Here is a 20,860-nt window from a genome sequence, read left to right on the forward strand (position 1 = left end):
CTGTTTGTGTATACCATTTTAGCTGAAGTTCCCCAGTTGTTTGTGGACCTTAAAACCCAACAGAAGCACGATCCAGTGTGGGGCCCATTAAGAAAGAAACTCTTATCCAGTGGTGAGGTTACTGACTACTCCATCAGGAATGGCATTCTATGTAAACACGTGACAAAGCCAGAGACTATAATATTTGTTTGCGTAAGGAGCTGGTGCCTCCCATTGTCCATTATTTTCGTAATTCTTAAATGGGAGGACATCTGGACCTCTATAAAAACTTAGAAAAGGTTAAGGCTCACATCACATGGCCCTCTTTGTATTAGGATGTCAGGCGATTAGTGGGTGAGTGTGAAGCCTGTAATAGTACTCTGAAGGACTTGTTACAATCCGAGCGTGAGGAGAACCCTATGGACAAACTATTTATTGATTATGTTGAGCCTCTTCCTCGTACCAAGAAGGGAAACAGATATATTCAGGTGGTTGTTGACACTTTTTCCAGATGTGTATGGCTAATCCCTAGTTGTGGGGTCACGGTGGCCATTACCATTGCACATCTGACCAACATTTTCAGCTAGTTTGGACTTCCAAAGGCTCTTGTTAACAACAACCCTCCAGCGTTTGTTTGCGAACAGTTTAAGCAATTTGGCTTTCATAACAGTGTTAAGCAACTAACCAACACATGATGTTATCCCCAGACATCTTTTGCCAAGAGAGTGAATTGCAACTCTAAGTCAGCTTTGATCATTTACCATCGTAAGTCTCCGAGTAAGTGGGATACCACCTTGCCTTGGATCAATTTTGCATTTAACACTGCACAGCACGGAGCATCCAAGGCAATTCCTGCTGCTTTCTTGTTTACTTATCCTATCGGTTCCCCTCTCTCTAACTCGACTGAAAGAACAGACACCATCGATGACCTGCAGCCATCTAGAACGAAATTAGAATTATATATTAATACCTTCAGCTGCAAACAGGCATTGACATATACCATGTCTGAAAGAACATACACCATATCCATATAAATATATAGGTCTGGCAATACCGGCCAAGACCTTCCTCTTCTGTGGTGACGCACACATATTACCCAAACTCTTACAGGGCCTGGTAAGAATGTCTTCCACGAGTAATGAGTGTGTTGGGTAGGGACACTACGAATGTAGTGTGTGGATATATAAGGTGAGAACGTGGGTCAGGCGGGAGGCGTGCACGAGATAGTCCCTGCAGTCGCACTGTCCTCTGTGCCCTTGGTGGCTCAGATGGTTGGTTGGGTGTGGGATTGAAGGGACCAGACTGCTAAGGTCATCGGTCCCTTGTTCCACGATAAAATCACACGAAATAAAAACTGTCAGTCGTTAAAAACGGAGAACTGAGACAAGGGACGACACAATACAAGAAAGACAGACAAAGACCAGACAAACAGAACTAAAATCACACCGAGTGTGAAGGTGGTTGGCCGACCATGAAAATAAGGAAAAGCCAACCACCAAATGACATTAAAACCCACAGTTTAAAACCACAGGCCAAAGGCCCAAGTCAATACAGGAAATAAAAGGACAAACACTCAAATCATACGATAAAAACCCCCTGCCTGAATAAAACTGAACACGAGGTCCGCCATAGCAACGTCATCACATAAAAGGGCAGGGAGGGTATCAGGCAGCGCAAACGTCTGCCTGAGTCCTGTTAAAAGCGGGCAGTCCACCAAAATGTGGACCACCGTCAGAGCTGCCCCGCAGCGACATAGCGGTGGGTCCTCCCGGCGCAACAAATGGCCGTGCGTCAGCCACGTGTGGCCAACGCGCAGCCGGCAGAGGACGACAGAGTCCTTCCGAGAGGCCCGCATGGAGGAGCGCCACACACCGGTCGTCTCCTTCACCGCCCGAAGTTTGTTGGGCGTGGGCAGGGTGCGCCACTCGTCACCCCAGGCACCAAGCACTTTCTGGTGCAAAAGCGGCAGGAGATCACACTCCATAAGGCCGAGTTCCAGAGCCGGTGAACTCACTGCCTGTTTAGCCAGCGTGTCAACCCGCTCATTGCCCGGGATGCCGACATGACCTGGGGTCCAAACAAAGACCACGGAGCGGCTGCAACGGGCAAGAGCATGGAGCGACTCGTGGATGGCCATCACCAGACGGGAATGAGGAAAGCACTGGTCAAGAGCTCGTAAACCACTCAGGGAGTCACTACAGATGACAAAGGACTCACCTGAGCGGGAGCGGATATACTCTAGGGCGCAATAGATGGCAACCAACTCGGCAGTGTATACACTGTTCCCGGGTGCCAGTGACCGTTGCTCACAATGATCCTCTAGAGTAAGAGCGTAACCAGTGCGACCAGAGACCATCGAACCGTCGGTATAGGCCACGGCAGATCTGGGAAACTCGGCAAGGAGAGAAACAAAGTGGCGGCAGAGGGCCGGAGGAGGGACCGAGTCTTTCGGACCCTGTGCCAAATCCAGCCGAATGCATGGTCGGCGCACACACCAAGGGGGCAGACGGAGATTGGCCCGGAAAACAGACGGGAGAGGAAAAAACTCAATCCCACACAGTAGAGCCCGGATGCGAACCACGATCGTACACCCTGACCGGGGCCGCCTGTCTGGAAGATGGACGATCGAGTGCGGGAACAGGAGACGGTAGTTGGGATGCCCTGGCAAGCTACAAACGTGGGCAGCATAAGCGGCCAGAAGTCGGTCGTGCCGGATCCGCAATGGAGGAACACCAGCCTCCACAAGTAAGCTGTCAACAGGGCTTGTACGAAATGCTCCTGTGGCGAGTCGGATCCCGCAGTGATGGATGGGATCCAGCAATTGCAACGCTGATGGCGATGCCGAACCATAAGCCACACACCCATAATCAAGGCGGGACTGGATCAGCGCTTGATACAGCCGGAGAAGGGTGGACCGATCGGCACCCCATCCGGTGTGGCTAAGGCAACGGAGAGCGTTTAAATGCCGCCAGCATGTTTGTTTAAGCTGCCTAATATGAGGCAGCCAAGTCAACCGGTTATCAAATACCAGTCCCAAGAACCGATGCGTCTCTACCACAGCAAGAGGTTCACCGTCAAGGTAAAGGCGTGGCTCAGGGTGAACCGTGCGACGCCGGCAGAAATGCATAATGCAGGTCTTAGCGGCCGAAAACTGGAAGCCGTGCGCTACAGCCCACGACTGCGCCTTGCGGATAGCGCCCTGCAGCTGGCGCTCAGCAACTGCAATGCCAGCGGAGCTGTAGTAGAGGCAGAAGTCGTCTGCATACAACGAAGCTACGACGGACGATCCCACCGCCTCAGCGAGCCCATTGATCGCAATTAAAAACAGGGAGACACTGAGGACAGACCCCTGTGGGAACCCGTTCTCCTGGACCCGGGAGGAACTATGGGACGCAGCAACTTGCACGCGGAAGGAACGAGACGACAGAAAATTCTGAATAAAAATCGGGAGCGGGCCCCTAAAACCCCACCCATGAAGTGTGGCCAGGATGTGATATCGCCAAGTCGTATCGTACGCCTTCCGCATGTCGAAGAAGACGGCAACCAGATGTTGGCGGCGTGCAAAGGCTGTACGGACGGCAGACTCTAGGGAGACCAGATTATCGACGGCAGAGCGGCCTTTACGGAACCCACCCTGAGACGGAGCCAGAAGGCCTCGAGACTCGAGGAGCCAACTCAACCTCCGGCTCATCATACATTCTAGCAACTTGCAAAGAACGTTGGTGAGGCTTATGGGGTGGTAGCTGTCCACCTCCAGCGGGTTCTTGCCAGGTTTCAACACGGGGAGGATGATGCTTTCTCGCCATTGAGACGGGAACACACCCTCAACCCAGATGCGGTTGAAAACATCTAGGAGGCGTCGCTGGCAATTCACAGAGAGGTGTTTCAGCATCTGGCTGTGGATGCGGTCTGGCCCAGGAGCCGTATCAGGGCAAGCAGATAGGGCACTCTGGAATTCCCAGTCGCTGAAAGGAGCATTGTACGACTCTGCGTGGCGCGTGTGAAAGGACAGCCTCCAACTTTCCAACCGCTCTTTCCGGGAGCGGAAGGCCAGTGGGTAATTCGTAGATGCGGAACACTGAGCAAAATGCACTGCTAACCGGTCCGCAATCGTGTCGGAGTCAGTACACACCACTCCATTCAGCGAAAGCCCAGGGACAGAGACAGGTGGCCGATAGCCATGGAGTCGCCTAATCTTAGCCCAAACCTGCGATGCAGAGGTACGGACGCCAATGGTGGAAACATACCGTTCCCAGCACTCCTGCTTCTGTTGGCGAATAAGGCGTCGGGCACGGGCACGGAGCTGTTTAAAAACGATGAGGTTCTCCAAGGACGGGTGCCGCTTATGGCGTTGAAGAGCCCGCCGGCGATCTCTAATCGCCTCTGCGATCTCGGGCGCCCACCAAGGCACAGTCCTCCGCCGAGGGGACCCGGATGAACAGGGAATCGCAGATGCCGCCGCAGAAACAATGCCGGTGGTGACCGACTGAACCACCGCATCAATGGTGTCAGGGGAAGGAGGTGCGATAGTGGCGAGAGAGGAGAACAAGCCCCAATCAGCCTTATTCAGAGCCCATTTGGAGGGGCGTTCAGAAGAGTGACGCTGTGGTAGTGACAGAAAGATGGGGAAATGGTCACTACCACATAAGTCGTCATGGACACTCCAGTGGATGGATGGTGAAAGTCCGGGGCTGCAGATAGAAAGGTCGATGGCCGAAAATGTGCCATGGACGACGCTGAAATGTGTCGGCTCTCCCATGTTTAAGAGGCAGAGGTCAAGCTGCAAGAGAAGAGTCTCGACATCTCTACCCCGGCCAGTAATCGCGGCGCTACCCCACAGGGGGTTATGGGCGTTAAAGTCGCCCAGTAACACAAAAGGAGGAGGCAGTTGTGCTATCAATGCAGCCAACACATGACGCGAGACATCACCATCTGGCGGAAGATACAAACTGCAGACAGTAAGAGGCTGAGGCGTCCACATCCTTACAGCGACAGCCTCTAAAGGTGTGTGAAGAGGTACACATTCGCTGTAGACAGAGGTAAGGATGTAGACGCAGACTCCACCAGATACCCTCTCATAAGCTGCCCGGTTCTTGTAATAACCCCGATACCCACGTAGGGCAGGGGTCCGCATTGCCGGAAACCAAGTTTCCTGTAGGGCAATGCAGAGGAAAGGGTGACTGCTGATGAGTTGGCGAAGCTCAGCAAGGTGGTGGAAAAAAGCGCGGCAGTTCCACTGGAGTATCGCTTTGTCCATGTCCGAAAAAGGCGTGAAGGGGCCGAGGAGGCAGATCACGCCACTGGGTCACCTGCTGCCACCGATGGAGGACCAGTACAATCTGCTTCCATGGTGTCTGAGGGTCCGGCGAGATCCAGGTCCTCAGCGGACGCCCGGATCTCCACCTTATCCTCGGACGCAGAGCCTGTAGGGAGCAGTGGGGTGGATGCCACCGCGTGGTCCTTGGCCTTAGAGGTCTTCTTCTTCGTCTTGTCTCTCTGGTCCTTGGGTTTCATTGGCTGGGAGGGCTCCAGCGAGTCAGTCTCCGGGGCGGAGGAGGAGCGGGAAGCCCTGCGACCAGCCGCTGGTCTGCTTTTCTTCCATTGGCTGACGTCACCCTTCCCAGAGGCGGAAACCTGGGAAGGAAGGGACCCAAGGGACCCTTTCCGTGCTATTCAAGCCGGGGAAGTTTGAGGCTTCCCCAGCTTAGAAGTGGGGACTGATGTCCCCGATGGTTGGGGGGTTGCTGCTCCTGAGGCAGGTAGTGCAGGAGCAGCAGGGAGTGAAGTGCCCCCCACCATCAAAGGGGCAGGTGTAGCATTCCAGCTCTGAGAGGTGGCAGTCTGAGGGAGAGCTAATGGGGCCATAACAGTAGTAGCTGCGGCGTAAGAGGCAGTCATTCGAACAGGATGGAGGCGTTCGAACTTCTGCCTGGCCTCAGTGTATGTCAGGTGGTCCAGGGTCTTATACTCCATGATTTTGCGCTCTTTCTGGAAGATCCTGCAGTCCGGCGAGCACGGCGAGTGGTGCTCTCCGCAGTTTAAACAGATGGGAGGCAGAGCACATGGAGTATTGGGATGTGATGGGCGTCCACAATCTCGACATGTGAGGCTGGAAGTACAGCGGGAAGACATATGCCCGAACTTCCAGCACTTAAAGCACCGCATCGGGGGAGGGATATATGGCTTGACGTCACAACGATAGACCATCACCTTGACCTTCTCAGGTAAAGTATCACCCTCGAAGGCCAAGATGAAGGCACCGGTGGCAACCTGCTTATCCCTTGGACCATGATGTACGCGCCAGACGAAGTGAACACCTCGCCACTCTAAATTGGCGCGAAGCTCGTCATCGGACTGCAATAGAAGGTCCCGATGGAATATTATGCCCTGGACCATATTAAGACTCTTATGGGGCGTGATTGTAACCGGAACATCCCCCAGCTTGTTACAATCGAGTAACCGGTGGGACTGGGCGGAGGACGCCGATTTGATCAAAACCGAGCCCGAGCGCATTTTGGACAAGCCCTCCACCTCCTCGAACTTGTCCTCTAAGTGCTCGACGAAGAACTGAGGCTTCATGGATGTAAAGGATTCACTATCAGCTCTCGTACACACCAGGTAGCGGGGCGAGTATGGTTCGCTGGCATCCTTAGTCTTTCGTTCCTCCCATGGTGTAGCCAGGGAGGGGAACGATTTGGGGTCATATGTAGTTGCGTTGTATTGAGCCCTGGAACGCTTAGAGACTGCTGGCGGCTGGCCACCAGCAAGAGATGATGTACCACGCTTCATTGCGGGTCATCCGCCCTGATGCCACCTACTCTGACCAAGGGCCCTCCCCACGGATGCCACCCAGCCTCAGCAACGACCACCTGGCAGGATGGCCATTGCCGGGAGTCCCAATGCCCCAAGGAGATAGGCATCTACTCCTTGGCATACGTGGGGAGTTAACGGCGCTGGCATCAGCAGAGCGATCCCTGTGTAGTCAGGGGGCTACAACCAACAGGGTATATGGCGGCCCCACCACAACGGACTGGCTACCGTGCTGGATTTCAGGTGATGTAGTCCAATATCGTCATTGGCGCATAAAGCGACGCAGCATAGCAGACTGCAATAAACTGCACCCAAGAACAAATCCACGCCCAAGAGATGGTAGGTGAGCGGGACTGCTAAGCGATGACGACAAACCTGGCTAGAGATGGTAATGCATGATGGACACATCGCTCCTTGTAAGGCGCCCTTCCCCAATCGGCTCGCTCTTCGGAAAATTTAGAAGGATGGAGGTCAAACCCGTTAGAGGACCATCTCACAAGGCCAAAATGTTTGAGACTCCTTTTAGTCGCCTCTTACGACAGGCAGGAATACCGTGGGCCTATTCTTACCCCCGAACCCACAGGGGGGGGGGGGGGGGGTGGCTCAGATGGATAGAGCATCTGCCATGTACGTAGGAGATCTCGGGTTCTAGTCCCAGTCAGGGCACACATTTTCACCTGTTCCCATTGATTTATATCAACACCCGTCAGTAGCTGAAGGTATTAATATATAATTCTAATTTTGTTCTAGATGGCTGCAGGTCATCAGTGGTGTCTGTTCTTTCAGACATGTCCAACAGAACAGACACCATATCCATATAAGTATATTAATCAACTTAAGCCAGTTAATTAAACTTCCCCTTCTTCTTCTGTGGGCTGGACCAGTATCCATTGGTTTAAGGAGGAGAGGTTGGGCGTGGGGGAGTTTCTGGAGTCATCTTTTGAATTCCTGGCACCGCTAAATCGATCCATTATATGCTGTCCCTCTGGTTTGAGGCCACTAGGATCTTTGCTCAAGGTTGTTGATGGGGATGGGGCGTGTTGTGGTGTGGCGAGTTAGGGAGTGACAATGGAGCAAGGGGGACAGTGTGAGAGGTGCGACCAGCAACTAAGGTGAGCACTTGCGCAAGCGTCTTGTGCGTGGAATCTGGTGAGTGGATGTTGGGGGTATTTGTGGGCCGATTTGAATCCGTGGCTGACTTTGTGCTGTCTTCATGCATAGTCTGGCCAGCCAGCTCTGGGATGTGGCACACCCAATGAGAGAGTTGGAGCCAGTTTCGCTGTGCTGAATTCTGGGTCCCCTTTGGAACCAGCAAGCTTCAGCTTCGATTTGTGAATTTCAGCCGATTTCAAGATACCTTCAGGAATTTCAGATGTCATTGCTCTGTTAATTATATTGGCTTAGGAGGTGTGTGGGTCTGAAAATTTGCAATTGCTGAGTCTATGTAATTGGGTTTTTGCCTAGTTTTCTCTCAGGTGTTTCGCACCGTTGTAGAGGCTGTATCTTGCAGTGAAACAGGTACACCACTTGGCTAGTTATTGTTGCCTTCACGTAATTAACCTTGCTGTGTTAATATTTCTTTGGCTGGTCTGTACCCAACAAAAAGGCACTTGGAAGGCCAGTCCTCTCTTTGTAACCTTTCTTGGCTATACTGTTTCATGTAGTCTTGTGTTCTTTTTGTATAAGCCTTCTAGAGCACCCTTTGTGAGGAGTGTGTTCTTTGTGTATAAGCCTTCTAGAGCACCCTTTGTGAGAAGGCAATTCAAACTCTTGGTCAATTAACTGAAGCAGTTATTCATAAAGGCCTACCTTTTTTCTATTTGGTAATTTTACTTAACTGAAGCTGTTATTAAAGAAGGCCTGCTCATTTTCTATTTGGTAATATCACTTAACTGAAGCTGTCGTTATTGAAAGCCTGCCCGTTCCTTTTTAATTAAATTAAGAGTTCTTTCAACATTTGGATTAGCTGAAACTCTTATTTATCAAGGCCTACCTGTTTTTATTGCCCTATTATTGAGATTTGATATTTTACTCAACCTGTTTTGTAATTAACTGAAATTGAGATTGCCAAAGGCCTATCCGTTTCAGAGATATTTATGTCAATAAGTTAGTAACAGGAAATGACACATGATGGTACATGGGCCCTAGCCTTTCGCTTTACATCCCATTATCCATAATTGTAGGTTTCAGTTGTAATTCCAATTTTCCTCTTCACCTACATCACATAATTGCTGCTGCAACCAAGTTTCACAATTTGGATCAACTGTAGACATCTTATTCCTCTTAGAAAGTTGTTCCATGCTACAGCTGAAAAATAACATAAATTCTTGTATATAATAAAAAGTTATAAAATAAGAAAATCTAAAAAAGCAACTGAATGAAAAATATGTAGAAATTACTACACATAATGTGAAACATGCAGTCAGACAGGCACCCAATTTCACATTCTTTTCTAAGTAACATACTTTATTGTTAGACCAACAAAGTCAAGCTAATTGTTGAATGTTGCTTTACTTGCAGCAAGTATTAAAATGAAGGTACTGAAAAAGAGAGGCTGTTGTTTTTGCAGTGCTACCACTTTCAATGTTTAAAATAAATGATGCGTCTGAGCGAATGATGTTTCGGGTTAAGGGTTAATAGTGCTCTCTGTTTTTCATTCAGCACTTGAGCAATACCACCTTATTTTACAGACTATAAGATACACCTTAATTTTTTTTAATAACGTTTTTACCATTTGTATTATTAGACTGCAAAGCCAGGCTTTTAAAAAAATCTTAGTTCATAAAACTGAACTGACCTTCAAAATCCCTGAAAATCGTCATCTGAACCTCCTTCTTCATATTACAGTACTTTAAATTTGTAGGCAACATCATCTGAATACCTTTTATTTCTTTCCATTGCAAAATTAGGTACTAACAAAAATATTGTACTGTTACTGATATCACAAATCACTTTCAATTCAAGTTCAGTGTCACCATAGACTGCAGTGATGCATCATAGGCTAAGACAGTGCTTTGGGTTTGTGATGGTGGGGTGGGAGGGAGACAGTGTTAGCAAGCTTGTGAACCACAACAACTCATGTTCATCGCATCAGTGCACTGCTGCTGCCAGTTGAATCCAGTGTGGCCAGATAGAAATAGGCTTCCTGTGGCATCAAATATATGGTCATTTTTAGGACTAGTGGGAATTTTAAATCAAACACTGGGCATTTTTAAATTAATTTTGGGTATAAGACACACCTGAATTTTGGAGGCAATTTTTTGGAGAAAAGAGGGCATCTTATAGTCTGTAAAATACAGTAGATACAGCAGTATTGTAAACACCTAAATTTGGACTTAGGGCTAGATGATAGCCTTTTTTTCTCAAAACACTGTTAAGTAATTATCTTTTACCGGTATAGTTAGTAGATGGTGCATCTAGTTTATTATACATCCTAGACTGCACTGTATAAATTAAAACAAATGACATACGTTTACATTTTCTGCTCCAGTGGCTTCACAGATATCAAATGAATAAGGAAACAAAACAGGAAGAATTTCTCAGCAACAAAACTTTTATTTTTAAAATATTTCTTTGGGATGGAAATACAAGTACTCTTCTCGTAACAAAATTAGGCATTTTGACATACACAATATTTAGCACACTCAAATAGAAAACTGCTTAGCTGCTTTTCTTGCAATGTGTCCAACACAAAACAACCAAATAACAATACTTATACCACCATCAATGCCAGATGGCCATGAGAGAAATGCACCGAAAGGTTTCATCCAATTTGGTGGAAAAGTTGCAACAGGTACATGCTTATACATCCAGACAAAGCAGCAGGTAATGATGCCCTGTAAGTTAACAAGGCATTACTAAAGGAAACATATGGATAAATAAGTGGGAATATGTTACAAAGATCTTGTTTCATTGTATCAAAGGAAAATTCCATTGAGAAAACTGCTGTATTACGAGACGGAATTGCTCGCCAGCACTTACTTTTAGGAGGCAAAATACGGAATACTGCCTATCCAACACGTGTAAAAGTGATACACTACCTATCTGTGGAACTAATAGTTCTTCCTCAGGGAGGAGAGTGGGATAGGTTGGAGAAGATTACAAGGTATGGGCAGGTGACTCAGACTATAGGATGAGAGGAACCCACCTACGTTGAGCACGCGGGTACTGGAAGTAATCAGTTCATAAATAAACAATGTACTTTCATTACAAATTCCTAGATTACACATTATTGTCAAATATTTAAGTAGTCTAATCTTCTAGAACATATTGTCACGCCTGCTAAGGAGTACATCATTATGAGAAGTGTTGTTCATACCTAGATTTATAAGTGATAGCAATAGAAACTCAAAATAATATGAGATACACAGTCAGAACTAAAGTTTCTGTAACTTTCACACAGTGTTGGCAATATGTATGTAAGAAATGAGTATGCAATATTATTAACGTTTGAAGCCAATTACTACACTACACCCTAACATCTAGATAAATTTATAGGTGTTGTAAAACTTCCTTCCAGGTTAAAACTGTGCTCTGGACCAAGACTCAAACATGAACATTTGCCTTTCATAGCAAGAGTTCTAGTCAATTTAGCTACCCAGGAACACCTCATGGCTTGTACCATTTGAATTCATTCGCTGTATAACTAACACTCCTTTTTCCAAAAGACATTTGTCGGATTTCAGTTTTTTTGTTTTGATAATACCAATCCAGAGAATTTAACACCCCCCCCCTCTCTCTCTCTCTCTCTCTCTCTCTCTCTGTTGCCCTGTCTACAGGAGCATGACACAAAAAAGCACAATCCCAAAGTGAACTATAGTGAAACTCCTGGATGGTTTCAAAGCGCATGTTGGCTATCACTGAGACCTGTACCCTTGCCTTTCACAGCCAATTTTCTTACTGACTGAATACCAATACACAAATTACATACATAATTATTCTATATGTTTTATGTTTCAAAGTTTCTTATTCAAACTCACCAACACAAATTGTGCAGCATATAAAACAGCAATTTTGGTTTTTGCTTGTGATTCCAGTCGTGAAGCAGCTGTAACAGAAGGGAAAAATTGTAAGAATTATAGTGCGCACACACACACACACACACACACACACACACACACACACACAGTGCTCGCTGACACCAGGGCTATAGGTTTTTACACACACACACACACACACACACACACACACACACACACACACACACACACACACTTTTAGCAGAAGTATCCAACCAAACATGAAAATGAGAACCATGTAAACATATTTCAATGTTCATATGCAGTCTCAAACATTTGTTATTATTATTATTATTATTATTATTATTACTACTATTACTATCAATACTACTATTACTATAATTGTATAATACCAGAAAATCCTGGATGGACACAAAGGGTGCAACTCAACTTATGAAATTTTATTGTTATTCAGAGCACACAGATTTGTCAGCTACATTTTCCACAGGGCCATACACTATATGGAGATGGTGTAACTGTTATTATGTCAAAGACTGTTTATGTGCCTATCCAACAAGATGAAAGAACATTTATGATAGACGTGGTTTTAATGGTTTCCATTAATCTACTCTAAGAGATATACCGTAATCTCAGGTTACTTTGGCCCTTTGCGAGTAACTTTCGTTCCTTGGTCACAAAAAGTTTTATTTTTTTCCCCTGCTAAAATTATGCCCTTAGCGTGGAGTAAACAAGGTAGTACAGATTTACAGGGTATAAGGAAAGATCTACAACAGTTGCAGTCAATCTGGGCTTCATCACCCACTACTGTGCAATTTAATTTTCGTCATCAGCAGTAGGTAGTTGAAAGTCAAAGACATATTCTTTGCAACAATATTATGAAAAGGAAGGTTGCTATTCACAATAAAGCAGAGGTTCTGAGTTGCAGATAGGCACAACAAAAAGACTGTCACAAATAAAGCTTTCGGCCAGTAAGGCCTTCGCCAAAATTAGACCACACACACACACACACACACACACACACACACACGACTGCACTCTCAGGCAACTGAAGCCACCACACTGCGAGCAGCAGGACAAGTGCATGATGGGAGTGGTGATGGGGTGGGGTAAGGAGGAGGCTGGGGTGGGAGTGGGAAGATGGGGGGATAGTAGGCTAGGGGTAACGGACAGTGAAGTTCTGCAGGTTAGACTGAGGGCAGGTGGGAGGGGGGGGGGGGGGGGGAGGTAGAGGAGAAAGCGAGAAGTAAAAAGACTAACTGGGATGTTGAAATGAGGGTAGTGTAGTGCCGGAATGGGAACAGTGAAGGGGCTGGATGGGTGAGGGCCATGACTAACGAAGGTTGAGGCCAGAAGGGTTGCAGTCATCCAAACGGAGGATGTCAAGTTTTGCAGTGTGTTCGGCAACAGGGTGGTCGACTTGTTTCTTGGTCACAGTTTGACCATGGCCATTCATGCAGACACATGGCTAGTTGGTTGTCATGCCCACATAGAATGCAGCACAGTGGTTGCACCTTAATTTATAGATTACATTACTTGTTTGACAGGTAGCCCTGCCTTTGATGGGATGAGTGATGTTTGTGACAGGACTGGCGTAGGCGGTGGTGGTGGTGGTGGTGGTGGTGGTGGTGGTGGTGGTGGTGGAGGATGTATAGGACATGTCTTACATCTAGGCCTATTACAGGGTTATGACCCCTGAGGCAAGGGAGTGGGAGCGGAGGTTGTGCAGGGATGGACGAATATATTGTGAAGTTTCAGTGGCGGACAGAATGCCACTGTGGTAGGGTGTGGGAAGGATAGTGGGCAAGACATTTCTCATTTCAAGGCACAACAAGAGCTAGTCAAAACCCTGGTGGAGAATGTAATTTAGTTGCTCCAGTCCTCGGTGGTAGTGAGACGTGAAGGGAATGCTCCTCTCTGGTGGGATTGTGGGACTTCGGTAGGTGATGGGAGACTGGAAAGATAAGGCAAGGGAGATATGTTTTTGTACATGGTTGGGAAGATAATTAAAGTCTGTGAAGGATTCAGTGAGACCCTCAGTATGTTCTGAGAGGAAATGCTCTTTACTGCAGATGTGGGCTTGGTTGATATGGTTTTACAGGACTATGTTGGTATGTGTGTGTGTGTGTGTGTGTGTGTGTGTGTGTGTGTGTGTATTTCGAAAGAAGGCCTGAAGCTTACCGGTATGTGTTAAGTAGTCTTTTTGTTGTGCCTCTCTGCGACTCAAGAATTTTGCTACCTGGTGTGTAGCAATCTTTTATTTTCATAATTAGGTTTATGTTACGTTGCTGACAGGTCACATTGTTTTAAGCAGTTCCCAACTTCCTACTAGTATTTCTTTGGCATGAATGATCCAGTAGAGCTAAGAACAGGTGGATGGGACATGAGGGGGAATATATCTACAATTTTAATAAAATAGCATCAGTGCTGAGAAAAATAGATTTACAGTGACAAAAAAAATTAAATGCCATCAGCTTTTCAAGCATTAAGCTGATCCTGTCTTGTCCTAAAACTTAATAGCAACACATTAAACAGAAATATAAAACATTGGCATGAAGTGGAAAGCAGGCATAATGCACGGAATACTACCAAGAAACTGAAAGATCAACTGGTATATCTGCAAATGTGATACGCTTTTCAGAATATTACAAAGACTAAGCGGATAGACCGTAAGGGTTGCAAATTATGAACATACTGCTTGAGAATGAGCAAAAGGAAACTGGAGTTAGCGACAAGCACAAAACCAGAATTTCTAATCTTCATGAGTGGTGTGTTCAAAAGCTCTTTGCATCCTGTGACACATCACAGTATTTTGAACACAAAAGGTAGTAGCTGTGTCAGACTGAAAAGTGAAAACAAAACCTTCTGATTTGCACATTCATGCACTGCCAGCAACAGTCAAGGTTTGATTCGAAACATTGGTACGATACACATTTTTTTTCCCTTCTGGCATTTTTTGAATGGTTTTAAGTGCATCCCAAGACTGGAGGGAGCATTAATATCTAGTATGAATAATTGGAAATACTTATGAATGTCATATTACTGAAAGCCTCTGGACTTTTACCATTGTTAACACCAAATAAACTAGTCATGTAACTAATGTTATGCAGAACCTCATTTTACTACTACATCTTCCGGAAATTCTCTGTAGCTGGCTCTAGTACATTTATTGAAGAATTAATTTCCAATTTTTACCCATCGAAAACATAGAGAACAGTTTTTGAACAAACTTATCACACACGCATGACACGCACGCACACACAGACACACACACACACACACACACACACACACACACACACACACACACACACACACAAATAGCTAATCCCAAAGATGTGAAAAATGGGGGTCTGAAAAGGCCTATTCAGCAAACTCACCTAAATTTCTTCAAATTATGATGTAATAATTCAGGCTCTGTGAAGAGCTCTGTGGTAGAGAAAAGACTTGTTGCCTCAGAAATAAAAAAAAAATGTTATCATCTAAATGGTGGTTTTTTTCTTTTTTTTTTGCGAACAACTGGATGTTTTGAATATTGATCAGAATTAATTAACAGAGCCTAACAATGGAAAACAGTCCCACATTTGCATACCATCGTCCTAGATTTTCAATGTGGTCAGTAAATGACATAAAATCATTATACAAGTCAGCCACTATTCACACTGTTGATTGTAATTTTCCATCTTGATCATGTTTTAATGTTGTTCAAACTCTTATTTATGAGTGTTAGTGTCAATCTTCATCAGAAACACATGAGAAGAATATTGATGCAATTTCCATGTATAACCATGTCACGGAATAGAATATAATGCAACTATCACTGGCAATATGTTTATACATCTATCTATTTTTCATGAATTACATTTAGGTCAATAATAAGTGGCTCCTTACATCACAACTGTGAAACAATAGCAGCAAACTGCCCTGCTCAATTTAGTAGAAGTACCAAGAATTTTCTGTCATTACCATATATAATTACGTCGACAATGTAGATAAGAATTACAGGATACACTGTGCGAATGGCACAAAACCCAGCATTATAGGCAATACATTTAATACTTTGTTTTGCATATTATTCCACCATTTTTAATTTACTTTTCCAATAAGGCCTTGTCACCACCACCATCACTGCCAGTTGTCATGCTCATTGCTGTGCACACTGACCCCAAAAACCAAGTGACTCGATCCCAGATGTTTACGATCTTCCCTCAATGACTGCTGAAGATTTAGACTGGAGATGATCTTGCTTTGATCTGTCTATCTGCTTGGTGCTCTTCCCCTTAGTCTATTGCCCTCAATCTTTCCTTCCATGACTATTTTCTCTAGATTTTATCCATGTCTTCTCGCACTATAGCCAAAGAACTGGAGAATTTTTGGTTGACATGAGAATACCTATCTACCTATATCATACTCCACAAGCAACCTAATAGTGTGAGGCAGAGGGTACTTTTCGTACCACCTCCAACCTCTTTCCACTTGCAAATAGTGCATGGAAGGAATGATCATTGGTAGACCTCTGTATTGGTCCCAATTTCACAAATTTTCTCCTTGTCATCACTATGCAAGATGTATGTGCGGGGAAGTAATATATTGCCTGACTCTCCCAAGAAAGTGTTCTCTGGACATTTCAATAGTAAATCTCTCCATGATGCACAACATCTCTTTGTAACATCTGCCAATGGAGTTTGTTGAGCATCCCTGTAATGCTCTCACACTGGCTACACAATCCCGTGATGAAACTGGACCTTCTCTATCTCTTCTATCACACCTATCTGGTAGGGACCCCCGATAGATAAACAACACTCAAGAATCAGTTGAATGAGTGCCTTATAACTCACTTCCTTCATGGTTGAGTTACATTTCCGTAACATTCTTGCTAATATCTGGGTTTGGCATCTACTATTTCCACTATTTGTTCTATTCGACTTAAAGTCGCTATGGACAGTTACTCATAGATATTTTATGGTAGATACTGTTTCCAGCAATCTGTCATCAATAGGGTAGCTGTGCAGTAGTGGACCTCTTTTCCCATATGCGCAATATGTTAAATAAATTTATGTTCAATATCAACTACCAGAGCCTGTACCATTCATCAATTCTCTGTAGATCATTCTGCAAATCATTACCATCTTCTGGCGTTGCTATATTAGTACAGACAATAGCATCATCTGCAAAAGTTTTAAAGAGCATCCAACACTTTCTACTAGATCATTTATATATATTGTAAACAGTAACAGTCCTATCACACTTTCTTGAGGTACTCCAGAATTTACCTTTACACCTGTCTATTTTGTTCCATTAAGACTGATGTATTGAGTGATAACTGCAAGGAAGTCTTGAATCCAGCCGTAAATTTGGATAGATGAAAGAATGTGTGACTTTCAGTTCTTTTAATTGACTTGCAAGTTGAACCTGTGCTCGTCAATCAGTTAGCACAAGTTTTGACTTGCTGAGAGTGGGGTCTAATTCATATGGTAAACTAATGTACTTTATTTTTCTTAGTATCTCAGAAAGTTAATCATCACTGTTGACTAAAGCACAGTGTCATCACCAAATCAGAGATTGTTAATAGTCCTACCACCAACTGATATGCCTTTATTCCATCCACTGTGGACATTACTAGTGACACAGGTTCCGCACTGATGTCATACAGTTGGAGGAATAGAACACAACCCTGTTTGACAACTTTTGCTTCACTGACGAAATCAGACGCCAGAACTTATCTGTGTTTTCCTAGAAAACACAGTCAAAAGTTGCTCCTTTTTCTTCATCAAAATATGTGGATATGTGAGGCTGAATATACGTCTTGAAATGCTGGTTCAAGATGTAGAGCAAAATGTTCTTTGCATGGGATATGAGAGCAATAGTTCATTTGTTGTAGCAGTTCCTGATTGACACTTTCTTGTATACGGGGTGGAAGAGAGAGTGCAACCAGTTTTCTGGCCACTCCACAGCTTCCCGTAATCTTGTACACAATGAATGCAGCATATTAATCCCTTCTTGCGCCATTTCTTTACTCATCTCGCCAGATATAATTTCCAGACCAGGGGATTTATAGTTATTCAAATGTTGAATTGCATTCTCTATTTTTCTGTGTAAGATTGTAGGTTCTGATGTAAGTTGCTCAACTGCTTGACCATCCACACTGTTGTTAATTCCAGAATACAATTTTTCACAGTACTGCTTCCACCTCAAAACAGCAATGTCCTTGTCTCTGATAGGGTAGACATTCTCATTGGCTGCCTCCCATGTGTTGTTGTTGTTGTGGTCTTCAGTCCTGAGACTGGTTTGATGCCGCTCTCCATGCTACTCTATCCTGTGCAAGCTTCTTCATCTCCCAGTAGCTACTGCAACCTACATCCTTCTGAATCTGCTTGGTGTATTCATCTCTTGGTGTCCCTCTACGATTTTTACCCTCCACGCTGCCCTCCAATACTAAATTGGTGATCCCTTGATGCCTCAGAACATGTCCTACCAAGCGATCCCTTCTTCTGGTCAAGTTGTGCCACAAACTTCTCTTCTCCCCAACCCTATTCAATACTTCAATACTTAGTTATGTGACCTACCCATCTAATCTTCAGCATTCTTCTGTAGCATCACATTTCGAAAGCTTCTATTCTCTTCTTGTCCAAACTATTTATCGTCCATGTTTCACTTCCATACATGGCTACACTCCATACAAATACTTTCAGAAATGACTTCCTGACACTTAAATCTATACTCGATGTTAACTAATTTCTCTTCTTCCGAAACGCCTTCCTTGCCATTGCCAGTCTACATTTTATATCCTCTCTACTTCAACCATCATCAGTTATTTTGCTTCCCAAATAGCAAAACTCATTTACTACTTTAAGTGTCTCATTTCCTAATCTAATTCCCTCAGCATCACCCGACTTAATTCGACTACATTCCATTATCCTCGTTTTGCTTTTGTTGATGTTCATCTTATATACTCCTCTCAAGACACTGACCATTCCATTCAACTGCTCTTCCAAGTCCTTTGCTGTCTCTGACAGAATTACAATGTCATCGGCGAACCTCAAACTTTTTATTTCTTCTCCATGAATTTTAATACCTACTCCTAATTTTTCTTTTGTTTCCTTTATTGCTTGCTCAATATACAGATTGAATAACAGGCTACAACCCTGTCTCACTCCCTTCCCAACCACTGCTTCCCTTTCATGTCCCTCGACTCTTATAACTGCCATCTAGTTTCTGTACAAATTGTTAATAGCCTTTTTCTCCCTGTATTTTACCCCTGCCACCTTTAGAATTTGAAAGAGAGTATTCCAATCAACATTGTCAAAAGGTTTCTCTAAGTCTACAAATGCTAGAAACGTAGGTTTGCCTTTCCTTATTCTTTCTTCTAAGTCGTAAGGTCAATATCGCCACACATGTTCAAGTATTTCTACGGAATCCAGCTTCTACTAGTTTTTCCACTTGTCTGTAAAGAATTCGTGTTAGTATTTTGCAGCTGTGGCTTATTAAACTGATTGTTCGGTAATTTTCACATCTGTCAGCACCTGCTTTCTTTGGGATTGGAATTATTATATTCTTCTTGAAGTCTGAGGGTATTTCGCCTGTTTCATACATCTTGCTCACCAGATGGTAGAGTTTTGTCAGGACCGGCTCTCCCAAGGCCATTAGTAGTTCCAATGGAATGTTGTCTACTCCGGGGGCCTTGTTTCGACTCAGGTCTTCCAGTGCCCTGTCAAACTCTTCACACAGTATCGTATCTCCCATTTCATTTTCATCTACATCCTCTTCCATTTCCATAATATTGTCCTCAAGTACATCGCCCTTGTATAGACCCTCTGTATACTCCTTCCACCTTTCTGCTTTCCCTTCTTTGCTTAGAACTGGGTTTCCATCAGAACTCTTGATATTGATACAAGTGGTTCTCTTTTCTCCAAAGGTCTCTTTAATTTTCCTGTAGGCAGTATCTATCTTACCCCTAGTGATATATGCTTCTACATCTTTACATTTATCCTCTAGCCATAGCTTCTTAGCCATTTTGCACTTCCTGTCGATCTCATTTTTGAGGCGTCTGTATTCCTTTTTGCCTGCTTCATTTACTGCATTTTTATATTTTCCCCTTTCATCAAGTAAATTCAATATTTCTTCTGTTACCCAAGGATTTCTACTAGCCCTCGTCTTTTTACCTACTTGTTTCTCTGCTGCCTTCACTACTTCATCCCTCAAAGCTACCCATTCTTCTTCTACTGTATTTTTTCCCCCATTCCTGTCAATTGTTCCCTTATGCTCTCCCTGAAACTCTGTACACCCACTGGTTCTTTCAGTTTATCCAGGTCCCATCTCCTTAAATTCCCACCTTTTTGCAGTTTCTTTTGTTTTAATCTACAGGTCATAACCAATAGATTGTGGTCAGAGTCCACATCTGCCCCTGGAAATGTCTTACAATTTAAAACCTGGTTCCTAAATCTCTGTCTTACCATTATATAATCTGTCTGATACCTTTTAGTATCTCCAGGGTTCTTCCATGTATACAACCTTCATTCATGATTCTTAAACCAAGTGTTCGCTATGATTAATTTGTGCTCTGTGCAGAATTCTACCAAGTGGCTTCCTCTTTCATTTCTTAGGACCAATCCATATCCATCTACTACTTTTACTTCTCTCCCTTTTCTTACACTCAAATTCCAGTCACCCATGACTATTAAATTTTCGCCTCCCTTCACTATCTGAATAATTTCTTTTACTTCATCATACATTTCTTCAATTTCTTCGTCATCTGCAGAGCTAGTTGGCATATAAAGTTATACTACTGTAGTAGGTGTGGGCTTCGTATCTATCTTGGCCACAATAACGTGTTCACTATGCTGTTTGTAGTAGCTTACCCGCATTCCTATTTTCCTACTCATTATTAAACCTACTCCTGCATTACCCCTATTTGATTTTGTGTTTATAACCCTGTAGTCACCTGACCAAAAGTCTTGTTCCTCCTGCCACAGAACTTCACTAATTCCCACTATATCTAACTTTAACCTATCCATTTCCCTTTTTAAATTTTCTAACCTACCTGCCCAATAAAGGGATCTGACATTCCACACTCCGATCCGTAGAACACCAGTTTT

General features: G+C 44.4%; 1 protein-coding gene across 4 annotated transcripts in view; it reads right to left on the reverse strand.

The window, feature by feature from the left end:
* Positions 1-20,860, reverse strand: part of LOC126284189 (guided entry of tail-anchored proteins factor 1-like) — a 111,250-nt gene that overhangs the window by 17,922 nt on the left and 72,468 nt on the right. For 3 of the 4 annotated variants that reach the window (XM_049982942.1, XM_049982945.1, XM_049982943.1), the window contains 2 exons: positions 11,769-11,836; positions 10,325-10,625 (listed from right to left, as the gene is read on the reverse strand). In XM_049982942.1, the coding sequence (XP_049838899.1) occupies positions 10,434-10,625; positions 11,769-11,836 (260 nt within the window). In that variant the 3' untranslated portion in view covers positions 10,325-10,433. Of the gene's footprint in view, positions 1-10,324; positions 10,626-11,768; positions 11,837-20,860 lie in introns of those variants that run through there. The other variant, XM_049982944.1, reaches the window with a different exon arrangement.

The sequence above is a fragment of the Schistocerca gregaria genome, chromosome 8, assembly GCF_023897955.1.
Source record: "Schistocerca gregaria isolate iqSchGreg1 chromosome 8, iqSchGreg1.2, whole genome shotgun sequence".
Classification (NCBI taxonomy): Eukaryota; Metazoa; Arthropoda; class Insecta; order Orthoptera; family Acrididae; genus Schistocerca; species Schistocerca gregaria.